This window comes from Eretmochelys imbricata, chromosome 11 (genome assembly GCF_965152235.1).
Source record: "Eretmochelys imbricata isolate rEreImb1 chromosome 11, rEreImb1.hap1, whole genome shotgun sequence".
Taxonomy (NCBI): Eukaryota; Metazoa; Chordata; order Testudines; family Cheloniidae; genus Eretmochelys; species Eretmochelys imbricata.
The window spans coordinates 69,942,558-69,958,704 of record NC_135582.1 but is presented as its reverse complement, the minus strand read 5'-3'; the positions used below and the strand labels follow the sequence as shown (position 1 = coordinate 69,958,704).

At 45.8% G+C, this 16,147-nt stretch overlaps 1 protein-coding gene across 1 annotated transcript in view; it reads right to left on the bottom strand.

Annotated features, from left to right (window-relative positions):
• Positions 1-16,147, bottom strand: part of COL6A3 (collagen type VI alpha 3 chain) — an 87,480-nt gene that overhangs the window by 14,352 nt on the left and 56,981 nt on the right. The window contains exons 38-43 of the mRNA XM_077829481.1: positions 14,899-15,001; positions 12,331-12,554; positions 9,345-9,608; positions 7,106-7,189; positions 2,365-2,544; positions 2,197-2,247 (exon numbers count right to left, since the gene is read on the bottom strand). Coding sequence (XP_077685607.1) covers positions 2,197-2,247; positions 2,365-2,544; positions 7,106-7,189; positions 9,345-9,608; positions 12,331-12,554; positions 14,899-15,001 — 906 coding nt within the window. The remainder of the gene's footprint in view (positions 1-2,196; positions 2,248-2,364; positions 2,545-7,105; positions 7,190-9,344; positions 9,609-12,330; positions 12,555-14,898; positions 15,002-16,147) is intronic.

The following is a 16,147-nucleotide window of genomic DNA, read 5'->3' as shown; positions in this document are numbered from 1 at the left end:
AAAAAGGAAATATTAAAGCCAAGATTCCCAAATAAGCATATCACTAAACTACAGGAGCCGTGATATTCAGCAAAGCACGAAATAACATGAGACTTACACTAAACTCATGAGAGTTGGTCCCTAGAGGTAGTCAAGAATTTTCCAGCAGAATGATTTGCTGATGGACAATTTAGTTTCTGCAGAATTTAAATTTTCCCCTAAAAAATTCCTCCTGATTTGGGATGATTTTTTTTTCAAAAATTCAAAATTTTTGCATTACTGAAAGAGGAGGTTACTTACTTGTAACTGGAGGTTCTTCGAGATGTGTGGTCCCTATGTATATTTCACACATAGGGACCATCACTTGAAGAAGAATCCCATTTCCCGGATGGCTGTTTTGGCAACACTGTATGTTGCCTCTAGCAATTGGACTAGACGACCTCTCAAAGCTCCTTTTAGCACTACATTGCTGTGGTTCTCTGGCATTAGCTTCCTTCCTGGGTTTGTCCCCCCTCCCAGAGAGCGGGCTAGGGCACAACCATTGCAGGGAGACAGGGCTTCATCAATGCTGGCAGGACTCTTTTCTATTCAGGTTTTTGTCCTGTGGCCATCGCTATGGAGGAGGAAGTCTGTTGTGCATTGATCGTCAAGATCCCATGCAATCACAGGCTACACCCTCTGTCCAGTCTACAAAGCTGCAAACCCCCACATTACAGCCGAGGAAACTCCTTGAGGAGAACTTTGCAGTTTTCTAGTGTGGGTTCCCCCCACTCTCCATTTCTTGAGGGTTTTTCCACATAAGGGGAACATCTGGACTCAAGACCCAAGCAATGAGGAATATTTTTCAATTAAGTATTTCAATTAAAGAAAAGTGTACAGATCCACACTACTTTACTCCTGGGAAAATTCTGTGCCCCCAGGGGCACGGAATTCATACCTTCTGCAGATTTCTTGGCTCCCCTGCAGAAAAAAGGGGGAGCAAAGAAATTTGTGGGGAACACATGCCCCTTCCCTGGCAGCCCAGGCAAGTCCATTGGGAGCAGCCAGCAGCAGAGAGAGCAGATCACTGTGCAGGGGAGGAGAGAGGCTGGGGAAGTGTGCATGCGTTCCTAGAGAGAGTCACTCTGTCCCTCGTGCTCGCAGTTGCTGCATCCCGGACTTGGAGGCCTAGGGCTCTGTGAAGCAGGCTCTGTCCCTGAGAAGGAGCAGAAATGTAACAATTAAGCAGGCAGGCTGCTAATGTTCCCATTGTTAGTGAAGTCTTCTCATCAGTCAATTAAGGCTCCTTTACCTTGCCAGAGTGGTGTAAAGGAGCCTTATTGGAAATGACAGTAACGGACTCTTCAGCTAGGAAGATCTGTGTGCTTTCTCGCTTTTTTTCCTGCGCCAGAGAGGCACAGTGGGGTTAGATTACAGCTCAGGTTCTATTTTACTTTTCCATTTAAAAAAAAAATGCAGGTCAATGACGAGCAAAACTGTATTTTCATGTGTGAAAGTCTTGGCCATATAGAGTGACATTCTACTTTACAGAACACCAAATGCCAAAATACAAGTAAATGAAAACCCAGGATTATAACTGGATTGCAGGGTATTGATTACCAAGTATTTGTAACTTAACTGTTCAGGGAGTTATCGTTATTTTTTTTTCTGTATGGTAGTTTAAATAAATTACCAAAATAAGTGAAACTGGTGTTCTTATATTGCATTATTTTGACAAATAATATATGCAGAATTTTGCATTTTTGGCACAGAATTTTGGATATTTTTTTTTTGGTGCACAATTTTGGATTTTTGGCGCAGAATTCCCCCAGGAGTAATGCATACAGCAGAGTGATGGCATTAGTTAGGGACACAGTTACCAGGGGACAACACAACAGTGCTAACACGAGTTTCCTTGTGATTGCAATCCTCTCCAATTCAGTGACCATATACTTATCATGAAATAAACGACCTGGTTTTGCTGTAACTACAGTTTGTTAACTGTAGTTACAGTTAACTCGTGTCAACACTGCGTTTCTGGATGCAACATGAGGCATGCCAACAGCGTGTCCATGCAAAGCATGTGATGGGTCAAGTGGTCACAGCTGGTCAAGTGGACAAGTGAAAAAAACATACTTTCTGGTTACATTTGCCCTAGTCCCACAGTGGCAAAGCTTGCAACAGAAGTGGCCAGAGCAGTGAGATTAAATGCAGGATCTGCTGCATTTGTGCTTTTACCTGGCAATAATCTTTTCTCAAGGGGTGGTTGCTGCATGACTTTCTCAGCTGCTGTAGGGGAAAAAGTGTGTGGGGTTTTGTTTTTCAACCAAAATTTCTTGCCAATCTAAAATTTTATTTGACAATATTATAAAAGTGCAAAAATGGTTAACCCCATGTGGTACTTACATGGCTTCAAGCATCTGCTAATGCAATCAGCTTCTGTCTCAAATCTATTGGCATTACCGCCACACCCACCATACCAAATCTGGGTGCAGATCTTGTTTTTGTAGTCAAAGAACCACATAACCTGATACTCCTTGCACTGTGTGCCCATGTCAAAATCCAGCAAGCAAGGATCTGTCAAATCTAAATTTCAAAATGTGCAAACGTTAAATGACTCTGAAAGGGTTAAAAGCTGAAAAGGCAAAGAGAGCAAAAACAAAAAAAAAAAATCAAGCATTTTAAAAAGTCATCCGTAAAACTGGGCCTGGCCTGAACTCAGCTTGTGCCAGGTCTCTAGTCATATCTGCACATACTCTTGCACTAACCACACCAGATCAAACATGCCAAGCAGCTGGTGCATGCACCCCAGATTTTTATTTATTTATTTTGCATAGGTTTGCAGGGAATGTGCTAGGCTTGTACGTGCCTCTACCTAGCCTAGGACATAAGCGCCAAATCAATGCGATGTAGTAGTCAGGGGCAGAACAGAGCATGGGGAAAGTGCCAGAACAGTGTAAAACATTTCACAGCCCAAGTGAAATCAGGGACATTACTGTTTGCTGAGGTTTTATGAAAAAACAAAACCATTTTTTGGGCCTAATTTCAATATTTGCCAAAACCTGATTTCTCTAGGCCGGACTGTGAGCTCCGTGCTCCAATGGGGATCAGTTATTCACAGGAGTGGTCAATGGGAACTACCTCTGCAAATAACAGCTCATCGGGGTGGGTCACAATCTCGCCCTCTCTAAGCAAAACCCCCAGAAACCAGAGATACCGGGGGGTGACAGGGATTGCGCCCAACTGAGCGAAACGTCGGACTGTGATGTCGTTTTGCAGTATATGTAAGATTTCGCGATCCTATCCAGTTTGCTACCAAGCAGATCTAAGCAGAAAAACTCAGCACACGCGTAATCGTGGTCAGCTCATCCATTACTGAGGGGCAAGTCATGGGCCAGGCTGTGCCGCTTTCTGTAGGCGGGGTAGTGCTGTACTCCAGGACCAGCCCTATTCCTTTTAATGGAACCACTCACCAAGTAAGGTTGCTCTTCTGTGGGCAAGAGTGGCATGAGCTGGCTCTGAGATGCACATGTCCAAGGGCACAAGGATTCCCTGTGTGCACCAATGCAGAAGAGAGCCACAATGCAGCTGTGTGGGGTTGAGATTGGGAGGATTGGGACATTTCTAGCACCGATGGCAATGCTGGACAGCCCAAAGGGACTAGGATGGGGATGAAGGCTGATCACCACCACCTCCAGCCAGTGGCAGCAGGAAACACACCCTACACCTTTTTAACAGGCCTAGCAAGTATCACTTTGGGAAGCCCCCAGCAGTCCCTTTGGCATTATGCCGTACGCAGTCATGGTGTTTCCCACCCAACTCTGCTTGGACAATACACCCCCATCCCACGCACTCTGAGGAATAACTGGGCCATCGGTCGGAGTTGGACATTTTCCATGGCGGGAATCATGTGGTAGTGGTGTCAGTTTAGAGATCACTGAGGTTTTCTAACTTGGCAGAAAGCTTGAAAAACAGTGTGGGCTCAAGTATGAAGGCACTGAGCTATCAAGTCAGGGAGGCTGCAGGAGGCTAAAGGAGCCAGCTTCCCAGCTTCCCTGGAAGGTCAATGGGAGTAGTGTGACTTATTCCCTTAAGCTCCTCAGATAACAGTGCAGGCTGGAATTTCAAAGGGAAAATTTACTTAAAATCCTGTCTCCTTAAATGGAGAGTTCCAGGACGAAGCTGTCATTTTCAAGTGCTCCGAATCGGTGGTGTCTCTGTGAGCGAATAGTGGTTGGATTTTCTTGGGAAAGTAATGGATGAAACACTTTGGAATTTCAGCTTTACTCCTGGGTCTTCTCTGAGATCTCTAGGTAGGGATTGTTTGCTTGCTGTGGTTTAGGCTGCTCCAGTTTACATCAGTGGGACGCCTGCTGTGGATTTTAATGGGAGCAGGCTTGGGCTTGAAGAGTTCTGTGCTCTGAAGTGTGTATTCAAAAACCTATTTGCCTTGGCATGAGTTTTGGGTTTAAAGTACATTTTTTTAAAAAAAACTCACTGATTTCAGAAGGTCTGACTTAAATAACTGAAGATTAGAGTATATTACTTGGAGTCCAAAAGTGATTGTTTAGGGCTAAATCCTGCAGTTCTTGCTCAGGCAAAAATCTCATTCACTTTAATAGGAGTTTAACTGCAGGATTTGGCCCTTACTTTTTAGCATGTGCCCTTTTTCCATGCCAAATAACTGACACAAAAGCTTGTATGCAGGTTTAGATTATGTAACCCAGTATTTCCAGTATGCTATTCTAGTTAATGTCTTAAGCACCTAGATGGAATCCAGATAAGCTATGCCACTGTATGAACTACTGAACTCTGTATCAAACTGCATGTTTCCTCCAGATCACTAGCTATTGGAAACCCGGGCTTCTCTGGTCCCATGACTCTCTAAGCAACACATTTCCTAGTCCTCTGAGAGCCTGTATCAATTCCACAGGCACACGTGCCTGATTAGCTATTCTATTGTGTATAATTTATGTATTTTGATGCTGTTTTGTTCTGTATATCAACCCTTAAGCATTCCCGCGGTCCGCTGTATGTCCTACGAAGTCACACGTGGACACAGAGATGTATAGTGCACCATACATCTTGTGCCGCTGTTTCGGAAGGCATGACAAACAAAGGGTTAAACGTGTAGACAAGGGCTAGTGCTCTCAGAGTAGCTGGGCAGTCCAAGCCAGCTGTGTCATTCCAGGTGAAAAACCATGGAGGGGGTGGGGGAAGCAAATGCAAATGGTTCACACACAGACACTGGAAATGATGGAAGACAGCAAATGAAGAGAGGGATGTACTTCGAAGGAACCATTCAGTGTGTTACAGCCAATCTCAGCAATGGCATGTTGTCCAAAGAGAGAAATGAAATCTTGCTAATCTGGAGCCAGCAAGTTCAAAGTGCTGCAGCTGAGCAGTGCTACTTAAATGCAAGGGCAGTTATACATACGGGACCCATAATGAGATTGTCCCTCCCCATCCCTCCCCCGTGCCAGTGTTAACTGTAGGAAAGCTAGCAAAGATTTTTCAGATGCTCCTAGGAATCCTAGTCCTTCACAGTACCCTGGGGCTGTGGGGAGAGGTAAGATTCAGTGTGTTTAAAAAAATCACTTGAATAAACTCAATCTGGTTTAAAGAACAGGGGCCATATTTCACCCTCATGTACATCCAGGCAAACCCCATTGACCTCAGTTGTGTGGGTTGTGTGGGTTGGCCCAAGAACTTCCTAATTCCCATTAGAAACTAATGAGAACCTGGCGCCCAAACCCCCTAGCCAGCTCTGAAAATCTCACCCTCCAGGTCTGCATTTTTAACTCAAATCTCAGAACCTATTTTCAAAGAAAACATTGTTAAGGTAGCAATAAGGTCTTAACAAGACAAAGGTTACAAACCTCAGGATTATGGTTCAGACTGGGAGCCAGATCCTCAGCCGGTGGAAAACAGCGCTGCTTCAATGACTGTAATGAAGTGGAGCTGTTTTCCATGAGTTGAGGGTCCAGAGCTCCCTCATTTGTGAATCAGGTGTTACAGCCAGGGGGCTGAGATCAGTGCTAGCTGAGGTGTAACTGATCACATTAGGTGCAATCAGTTGTTTACCTTTCTTTTGGGGGGGGATGGGGGGGAAGGACCTTAATGTAATATCTTTATGGTCATTTAAAACAAAGTGGAGGAGCCATTATAGGTATTAATCACTACAATGGTTACATGTTAATAACAAATGTTAATAATAAACACACTGTTAATCACGAATAGGATCTGATTACTTGCTCATTAATGGTTTATTACAATAAACCATTGATGCCATGGTGGAAGAAATGAAGATGAGGGTGGGCAAGTGGTAGGACTTACAGTGTGAGAGAAGCTTACTAAACCAACTCAAAAGGTCACATGACCATTCTTCATAGGATCCCTGGGAAATCTTTCACTTTTACTCCCCGGTAGGCCGCAAACTCTTGGGTAAAGCTCTGTATTACACCCAGGAGCCAAGTGAACCGAGCATCGGATGGTTCTCAGCTCAGCCTCTGATGGACAGTTCATTCCTTCTCCAGTCTGACACTCCAGTACAATGGTGCAATGTGCCATAGAGCATCCTGCACCATTTACACCTTCAGGTCAGGAAGGGAGGTTGTCAGGAGAACAGTACAGAACAGCTAATGGGGTTGTGCCTGAGGCCTGCCTAAGAGCCAGATTGTGCTAGCCTTACTTATGAGGGGACTGATCCAAAGGCCCCTGAAACTGATGGAAAGAATTCTATTGACTTCAGTGACCTTTGGCCAAGCCCAGGGTGTTGTACCTCATGCCCTGAGCAGTCATATTGAAATCAGTGTGACTTCCTGCAGAGTAAGTTCCTGCTCTGGCTCAGGCAGGCCAGCAGAATCTGGCCCTGAATGAACAGCACTTTTCCAGCTCTTTGCACCTTAATTGTCTGAGGAAATAATTTAATTCACAACAGAAATAAAGGGCCAGTTCTTCTGCTGGTGGACATCTTCATAACTTCACTGATTTCCATGCAGTTTACGCTAGGATCTGATCAAGGACCACTGAAGTCAATTGACTTAAATGGAGCTAGAGCAGAGTCTAGCAGAGGCCCTAGTACAGTCCCAACACAGGTAATTATGGAACCTACTGCTCCCATTCTGCTAAGTGCATTGCTACTCACCTATTTCTGGCCGTTCCAAAGGCTCAGTATTCACCATCAGATTAGCAGTCGCTACTGAAGGTGCCTTGGGCACTGGCATACTTTCTGTGAGAGCAAAACCAAATGGAATGATCAGCCAAAGGGGAAAAAAAAATCCTAGAGCAACACATGTAGCTAAAGGAAAACCAACACCACCTCCCCTAGCAATGTGTCCAGGCCAGCCTCCGGTCTTCTATTTCTTGCCTACTAGAAATCTACAGTCTGGACCAGGAACTGTGCTTGTCAACCAGAAACAGCCTAGATCGTATTGATTATGGAAGGAATGGAATAAGAGTTGGTAAACAAAATGTGCTGGTACGGGGAGGGAGAGATGCAGCACTGTTCAGAGCTGGGTTTCTTTACATAAATACATAAACTCTAGAAATATATATTGGTTGCAGCTGACACAATGAGTAATTCATGTCAGAGTAACTGCATCTCGGATTAATTCTTCTCCCTCCAGCAACTATGCTAACAGGATGGGCTGCTTTGTTCTGTATTATAACAAAGACAGTGTTTACTCATCAGTGCTTACATTGGGCCAGATCACACCATCCCAGGGAAAAAATCCCGCTGGCAGGGATTCCTGGGGAGGAAGTCTCCATAAAAATCCTTTAATGGAGATTCCCCCTGACTGTTCTATCGTGGAGTTTGGAAACACCTAGAAAGGTCCAGGGGGCCTGCTCTCAAGCTCCAGGATCCCCTGGGATCTGCACAGAGGCCCTGCTCTGGTCAGTTGCTGGTAGCCCCATGGTAAGTGCACTACCAAGAACTCTCTCCTGGATACAACTGCTCCCAGGACTTTTGGAGTGGAGGGCAGAGCAATCTCCACCATGCATGCTGCCCCTTCTCCGTACCCATCTCTTCCCCCCATCCACAGTACAGATTCCAGACCCCCCAAGGTTGGGAGGAAGGAAGGGGATGGTGCCCAAAAGTAGCTGACACTGGTTCTTTCTGTACAGGATGGATTTGGGTTGGGAGGGGCAATGATCCCACTCAGTGGGCCAAATAGTTGGTGTAAATCAGTGCCACCTCATCGGTTTGAATGGAGCTATGCCAATGTACAACAACTGAGCATGCTCCTCCCCCCCCCAGGGCAATTTGCAGTTCCCAGATGGGGTAGCAGTTATACAGCTGCTTTGATGATAAGATTTGTGTTGAATGTAATCAAGGATACATAGACCTAGTCAAGCCTGAACTCTGCTGGAAAAGGCCTTGCTTCACACTGCAACGGCAGTTTCCACCAAAATGGGTTTTGTCCAAAGTATAACAGCAGTCCAGAGGACTGGTTCAGCCAGAGGGACACACCCCCCTTCATAAATTCTGCAGCACTGCTTCTGTGGGCAGGGTTGTTTTTCAAAGCATGGGTGTATGCAGGCAGCAGTGATGGGGGGATCCTTTTAATCGGCATCCTAGCTTCTAACTCAGTTTATGCAAATGCCTCTTCTTCGGGCTCACATCTTTTCTGAACGTTCTGGCGGGTGAACTGATTGCTCGCAAAGGTAAGCAACTGCAACTAGCGTGATCCAAAAATCACTGAAATAAATGGAAAGCCTCCCGCAGACTCCAACAGGCCTTGGGAGAGGCTCTACCAGCACTAAAGTGAGCCGGTCATGGAGCTGGCAGGCACAGGGCAATCTTCCCCATGCTGCTCTGCCAATACACCTCAGTGCTGATCAGCGAAAAGCTTGGGCTTATCCTGAATAGCCAAAGCATTTGGTGCTTTTCATGAGTTACCTACACACGGATTTGAACTTGGGTCTCCAGAGGACTAACCTGCTGCTTAATCCCCTCTGAATGGACCCGTATAATATGTTATACTAGTACAGTTGGGAAGCTGAGCTCTTTTGATACTGAAGGCCTGAGTCAAAGATCAGGGCCTCATCGTGCTCGGGGCTGTACGCACAATAAGAAACAAATTCCTCTTTGAGGAATGGACTAGTTCCATTGAAATCTTCATCAGTTTAACTGCGTTGAAATGACAACTTGTATTTGCTGTTGCAAACAATTTCTGTTTGCCATTGCACTACAGACCAGGCTGCTGCGCTGAGAGGTGGCATGTAAGACATACAGTTACACACTGAGCATTATCAAGGCATGAATCATCATAATCATCACCAATTTACTCTCCATTGTTTGTGACTTTTTCCATTTAATGTTTTCAACATCTCCCCTGGAAAAATATGTTTATTCCATCCCACATACCCAGAAAGACACTTACTTGTGCTGAACGTTTCCATGTAGGTTACTTTGGCTTGTGATTTGTGGTACCCAGTAATTGCTACCTGGTATTTCTGCCCGCTTCTGAGGCCTCCGATCACCCGTTCAGTGCTGGTTAAGTTTAGCTTCAGGACTAGAGAGTGGTCCTGTGCTGAGGTGATGGTGATGTCAAAGAAGTCAAGGGTCTGGGGTTCAGGGTTCACCCAGCGTAGCTTAGCGCTGTTCTCAGTGATGTCAATGATCTGGATTTCACTCTTCACTTTAACTGCAGTGCAACACAAACTAAAGTCAGAAGCTTCGAAGAGAAAAGCTGAGGGGATGGTTCGGTGCATAAGGAATTTTAGTCCAATTAGCTGTTCCTGAGGAGGAGGATGGGAAGGTTAACCAAGGCTTTAATTATCACCGTATAGAACAGATTATGGAATACTAAGGCCAATATTTTCAGAAGTGCGTTTCAGAGGGTGGATGTGCTGCCCTTCCTGAAGCACAGGACCCTTCAAGGGGTGTCAAGTTGGGCACTCAAAAATTGAGACACCCCAAATCCCTGGTCACTTGTGAAAATCTTGGTTGAAATGCCATGTATGGTATAGTACCATGGTTCTGAACTGAATTTTTAAAAATGCTCTAGAGAAAATGAATCGTGCTCTTTAATTCACACCTGGAAACTACTTTAGTCAGTGTTTCTCAAGTATCTCATGTTTGTTCATTAAGAAAAAACTCTTGATCTTTGCCCATCCCATTGTGGGACCAGAAAAGACCAATGGATAGTGCAACCACGATGGGTTCACTGCTCAAAAAGGGATATGGTTTGAGGGCTCCATGGAGACTGCAAGGGATGTGCAACGAGAGGGCTTAATCTGGACTGCTGCAGTAGGGTTTGAGAAGCCTTTGCAGATCAGGGAAGAATCAGGGCTGGTAGATCTGTGTTTATGTGGCCAAAATATCCCCACAGAAATGGAGCAGGAGGACAGTAGCTGCAGATACCACAGCAGCTCTGTGAAGGCTGCTTTGCACCTTAGGGTCTGCTGCTGAGCTACAGTCTTGGAGGAAGATTGCCCCATGACCACAGCAGAACAGCCCCAGCCCTTCCCCAGGGCTAGTCTACACTTAAAATGCTACAGCAGCACAGCTGTGCCACGGCAGTGTTTCAGTGTAGACTACACCTATGCTAACGGGAGGGGTTCTCCTGTTAGTGTCGGTGATCTACCTCCCTGAGAGGCGGTAGCTAGGTCAGCCGAAGAATTCTTCCATTGACCTAGCACTGGCTACGAGGTGATTTAGGTCAATTTAACTACACTGCTCAGGGGTGTGGATTTTTCACACCCTTGAGTGACGTAGTTATGCCGACCTAATTTTCGAGACTAGACCAGACCCTCATCTGCTCTCTCCAGCTAATTTATAGGTACCAGGGTTAGAGCTTAAAAAAAGAAAGCACATAGTACCATGTGTTACTTCAACTCCTCAAAATCAGCAATTCAGTCCTAAATGGGCACAATATTTCTTCAATAGTTTTCATTCACATGCACATAATTTTCTTTCTAGAGGCAAAACTAGAGCTGGGTGGAGCTGCAACAACCTATTTCTGAATGTTTCTGTGCCTAGAAGATGTTAACGGGCTTTTCCGCACTCATTGGCATCAGCAGCGTTTTTTGTTCATAAGAAAGTCCACGGAAAGCGGACGCTTGGGAAACCTTGAGCAAAAATATTATCATGTGAAGGTCTATGGCAGAAATGTTCCTGTGATGAACCCTGAAACATTTCTGCTTTCCCTCTTCCTCTTTATAAAAGTTTCGATCACCCAGCTATCTGATGTGACAAGTGACCAAATCACAATCCACGTATAAGAATAGTGACTAGCCAAAGACATCTTCAAAGCAAACAAGCCTCCCACAAACTCAAATATGTTTGTATGATGTTCCTAACAATTTCAAATAGCAAACAAATCTGCAAACACCAGCAGGCCACATTATAAGCTGGCATAGCTCCATTGACCTCTGAGTTGTACCAGCTGAAGCCCTAGCCCAGTGGCCACCCAAGGGTAATTTATTAACAGAAAATAGGTCTAAATGAGTCAAATTATTTGCCATGAAGAGTTTTCCCAGCTCTGGACAAAACTATGATACAATGTTGGATAAAACAGTTAGAAAACTGGCTGAAAACTCCAGTGAAGCATGAGACTGGGTCTCCTCTGCAAGCTGACGACAGAGTTGACCCCTAATGAAAGTGTAACCGTATATTTACATAGAGACATGTTTCTCTGCATATGTTCTTTGTTACTTCTGTCACTGAAAAGTAAAGACTTGTGCAACCCCCTGACAAAACCATATGGCATAGCTCTTTTAAATTACCATTGCTCGCATAAGAAGCTTTCTTTTCCCATATATGGTGCCAGCATTGGTTCTGTCTGCACAGACTGCAACGTTTCCATTTAGCTGACTCAGAAGTCAAATGATCCTACACAGTGGCTATGTGCTTAACCACAATGGGCCAAATTCAGCCCTGCTATAATGGTATTAAAGACCCTCAAGGTCAAGCCAGTGGCATTACACCTATGACCCGGCTGCACTGGGTGGGACTGTATAGCTCATTTACTATATTTATTCCACCTAAACCACTGAGAATCAACAATGCATTTGAATAAAGACATATCTTTTATTTAGTATAAATTCTGTCTAGTCTCTGATTCATTCATAGCCATGCAATCCCACAAAATCTTTGTGGGAGTTTCCAGGCACAGACGTTAGAAGGGCAGCTCTCCCGCTGGTGAAAATCAGCAAAGCTCCATTGAAGTCAAGAGCATTATACCACTTTACACCAGTAGAGGATTTGGCCCTCTAGGCACTTTTTAATTAATATAGTCCTTTCTGAGACAGAACGCTCTGCCTTTTTATTTCCCAGTATTTGAAAAAGTGGGCGCTGGATTTTACTGCTCAGACCCCGGATCTCAATCTTCTAAAAAAGGGAAGACTGGGGAATACCGTACATACCCGCTGGCTGGTCTGTAGCAGCTATGCGTGCACTGGGAGTTTTGCTTCCAGTTGTAGCTGTAGCTTTCCGCGCACTGGTGGTTGCGTTTGCCGTTGTAGCTTTCCGCGCACTCGTGGTTGGGCTTGTTGTGGTCGTAGGCGCAGTTGTGGTCGTAGGCGCAGTTGTGGTCGTACGCACAGTTGTGGTCATAGGCGCACTGGTAGTCACATTATTTGCACCATGTCTGTTTAAACCAAACCAGTTGTTACAGATCGCTATATTTTTCTATTTAACACAAAACGTAGCTGTGCCGGGCAATAACATCTTTATTCGTGTGATACTAGAGTTCTGGAGGTAGAAGGACTCATAAAAGTTCACTAAGTCAATGGGAATCTTTCCATGGGCTTCCCTGTGCTGTAGGCTGCGCCCACAGAGAAATGAGAAGCTGGTGGATTTCTGCCAAGCAGCTGAACGCTACACCTAATTACTACCATGGCAGGCATGTTACAAGTTCTGTTGGTAAGGAGGCCATTAATTAGACAGCGCTGTAGGTATCCTATAGTACAGGGGTGGGCAAACTACGGCCCACAGGCCACATCCAGCCCATCAGACCATTTAATCTGGCCCTCAGCTCCAGCCAGGGAGTAGGGTCAGGGGTTTCCCCCGCTCCGGCACTCCAGCCGGGGAGTGGGGTCAGGGGTTCACCCTGCTCTGCGCGTCGTCTCCCAGGAAGCAGCTGGCATGACCCCCCTCCGGCTCCTATGTAGTTCCTGGCCAATGGGAGCTGCAGGGGTGGCGCCTGTGGATGGGGGGACATGCTGGCCGCACCTCGGAGCTGGATGGGGGGACATGCTTCCAGGAGCTGCTTGCGGTAAGTGCCGCCCGGAGCCTGCGCCCCAATCCCCTGCCACAGCCCTGATCCCCCTCCTGCCCTCCGAACCCCTTGGTCCCAGCCCAGAGTCCCCTCTTGTACCCCAAACCCCTCATCCGCAGCCGGAGCCCTCCCCTTCCCCCTCCACCCCCCATGCCCCAACAGCCTGCCCCATCCCTGATTGCCCTCCTGTCCTCCGAACCCATTGGTCCCAGTCCGGAGCACCCTCCTGCACCCCAAACCCCTCATCCCCGGCCCCACCCCAGAGCCCACACCTCCAGCCGGAGCCCTTACACCCCTCCCCCATATCCCAACCCCCTACCCCAGCCCTGATCCCTCTCCCACCCTCCGAACCCCTTGGTCCCAGCCTGGAGCCCCCTCCTTTACCCCAAACTCCCCAGCTCCACCCCAGAGCCCACACTTTCCCTCACATCAACTCAGAGCCCCCTCCCTCACCCTGAACTCCTCATTTCTGGCCCCACCTCAGAGCCCACACCCCCAGCTGGAGCCCTCACCCCCTCCTGCACCCCTACCCCAATTCCGTGAGCATTAATGGCCCACCATACAATTTCCATACCCCGATGTGGCCCTCAGGCCAAAAAGTTTGCCCACCCCTGCTATAGTATAAGCTTTTAAAAAGAAATTCATTGTTCTCATTTTCAGACATACCTGTCCTGGTTTTTCTATCCTGTCTATCACCATACAAGCTGAATCATCTTGCCACACATAGACTCATAGCAATGTAGGGCTGGAAGGGACCTCAAGCGATTATCTACTCCATCCCTGCCCACCATGGTGAGGCAGGAACAAGTATACCTAGACCATGCTTTATGGCATGATTGTGGTATGAGAAAAGGCAACAACCCTTACCATGCACGACATCCCATGATAGCACAATCATTTTAGCAGTGATTTACAATGATGCCAGTGAAGTAAGAGAAAGATACACAATTAATAGATGAATAGCAAGGTATATTAGGCTGTCTTGCTTGCTCTGTACCTGGAATTCTCATTCAAATTACTGGGATTTTCATGAAGAGAGAACCTGGAGGATGGGTCCATTGACATGACTTGTAAATTTAACATAAAAAAATCTGCTTAGGAAAATACAGGACCAAGATTTTCCAAAGATGCAAGTCATAGCGAGTGTCTTACTTTTGCGGTGTCCCACTTGAGACCCCCTAAAGCAGTGTTTCCCAAAGTGCCCCCTAAGGGAGTGCAAAGCACTAGCTGGAGCAGGAGATGTATAAATTGAGAGGGATCAGCTTTTAACACCACCCGGCCAGGTTGAATGGGAGTGTGATTGGTTTCATTTTCCTGAAGCAGAGGATCAGCTTTCAAAAGTTTGGGAAATGCTACCTAAGAAGGGCCTGGTGTTTAGACAGTGCTGAGCAACTGGTCTCTGTAAATCAGGTCCTTTTACGGTGGGCCAAGTTGAGCACCCAAAACCATCAACCACTTTTGGAAATCTTGGTCCAAACGAGGAAGATAGTTTTATACTCTACATAGTATATTTGTATATCAAAATTATCTAAAGACAGATGTGCTGCTCCTTTGCTACAGCACTAAGGACAGCAGGCTCATGAACACTTAGATGCCCTGTGGGAAGATCCAGGATTCAGTTTAATTCAATATGACAAGGAATATGAAGACAGTGCTTGTCCCTCAGAGATTTGGCTTCCCAAGCCCAATCTGTTGCAGAAAAACTCCTACTTACAATGTTTTTTGGCCAAATTTAGAAGAGCTCTTTGCTGACTGATCACCTTGGAACCAATCACATTGTTTCCGTATGTCTGGAGACAGGTAAAAAGAGTTTTCACCTAGAGAGAGAAACAGCTCAATGTGAAATGTTGTTTTTTAATAATGGTAATACTTTTAAAAAAATGATTAATCAACTCAGCATAACAATTATTTCATGTTAATTTAACCACATTGATCTCACTTTGGCCACAAAAGACAGCGGACCTGGTTTAGGTTGGAATGTTGTGTTAACGACTATATTATAATATCTCTGGCACCAGCTCCATTGATCACTACAAGAAATTAAGCTGTTGCTTAAAACGGTATATTTATTATTTCAAGACAGCAACAGCTCCATGGGGATCATAAGTTTTAGATTTATATCAGGACAAACCATAAGAATACATTGGTTAAGCATATTAGATAATGCCTAAACCCTGCTGTACTTAAACAAAACCCATGTGTTCCCACAGTACAGGCTCAGCGAAACGTAATATTTTTCTGACAATTTAAAGGATCTAGGCCTCCTTCCTGCGGAGATGGGGAAATCAAGCTGCAGAGTTCTAAACGTATATTTCTAAACCACTCTAAACATATATTTCTAAACCACAGTTCTAAACTGGGAGGAGTGGTAGATACGCTGGAGGGGAGGGATAGGATACAGAAGGACCTAGACAAATTGGAGGATTGGGCCAAAAGAAATCTGATGAGGTTCAATAAGGATAAGTGCAGGGTCCTGCACTTAGGACGGAAGAATCCAATGCACCGCTACAGACTAGGGACCGAATGGCTAGGCAGCAGTTCTGCGGAAAAGGACCTAGGGGTGACAGTGGACGAGAAGCTGGATATGAGTCAGCAGTGTGCCCTTGTTGCCAAGAAGGCCAATGGCATTTTGGGATGTATAAGTAGGGGCATAGCGAGCAGATCGAGGGACGTGATCGTCCCCCTCTATTCGACATTGGTGAGGCCTCATCTGGAGTACTGTGTCCAGTTTTGGGCCCCACACTACAAGAAGGATGTGGATAAATTGGAGAGAGTCCAGCGAAGGGCAACAAAAATGATTAGGGGTCTAGAACACATGACTTATGAGGAGAGGCTGAGGGAGCTGGGATTGTTTAGCCTGCAGAAGAGAAGAATGAGGGGGGATTTGATAGCTGCTTTCAACTACCTGAAAGGGGGTTCCAAAGAGGATGGCTCTAGACTGTTCTCAATGGTAGCAGATGACA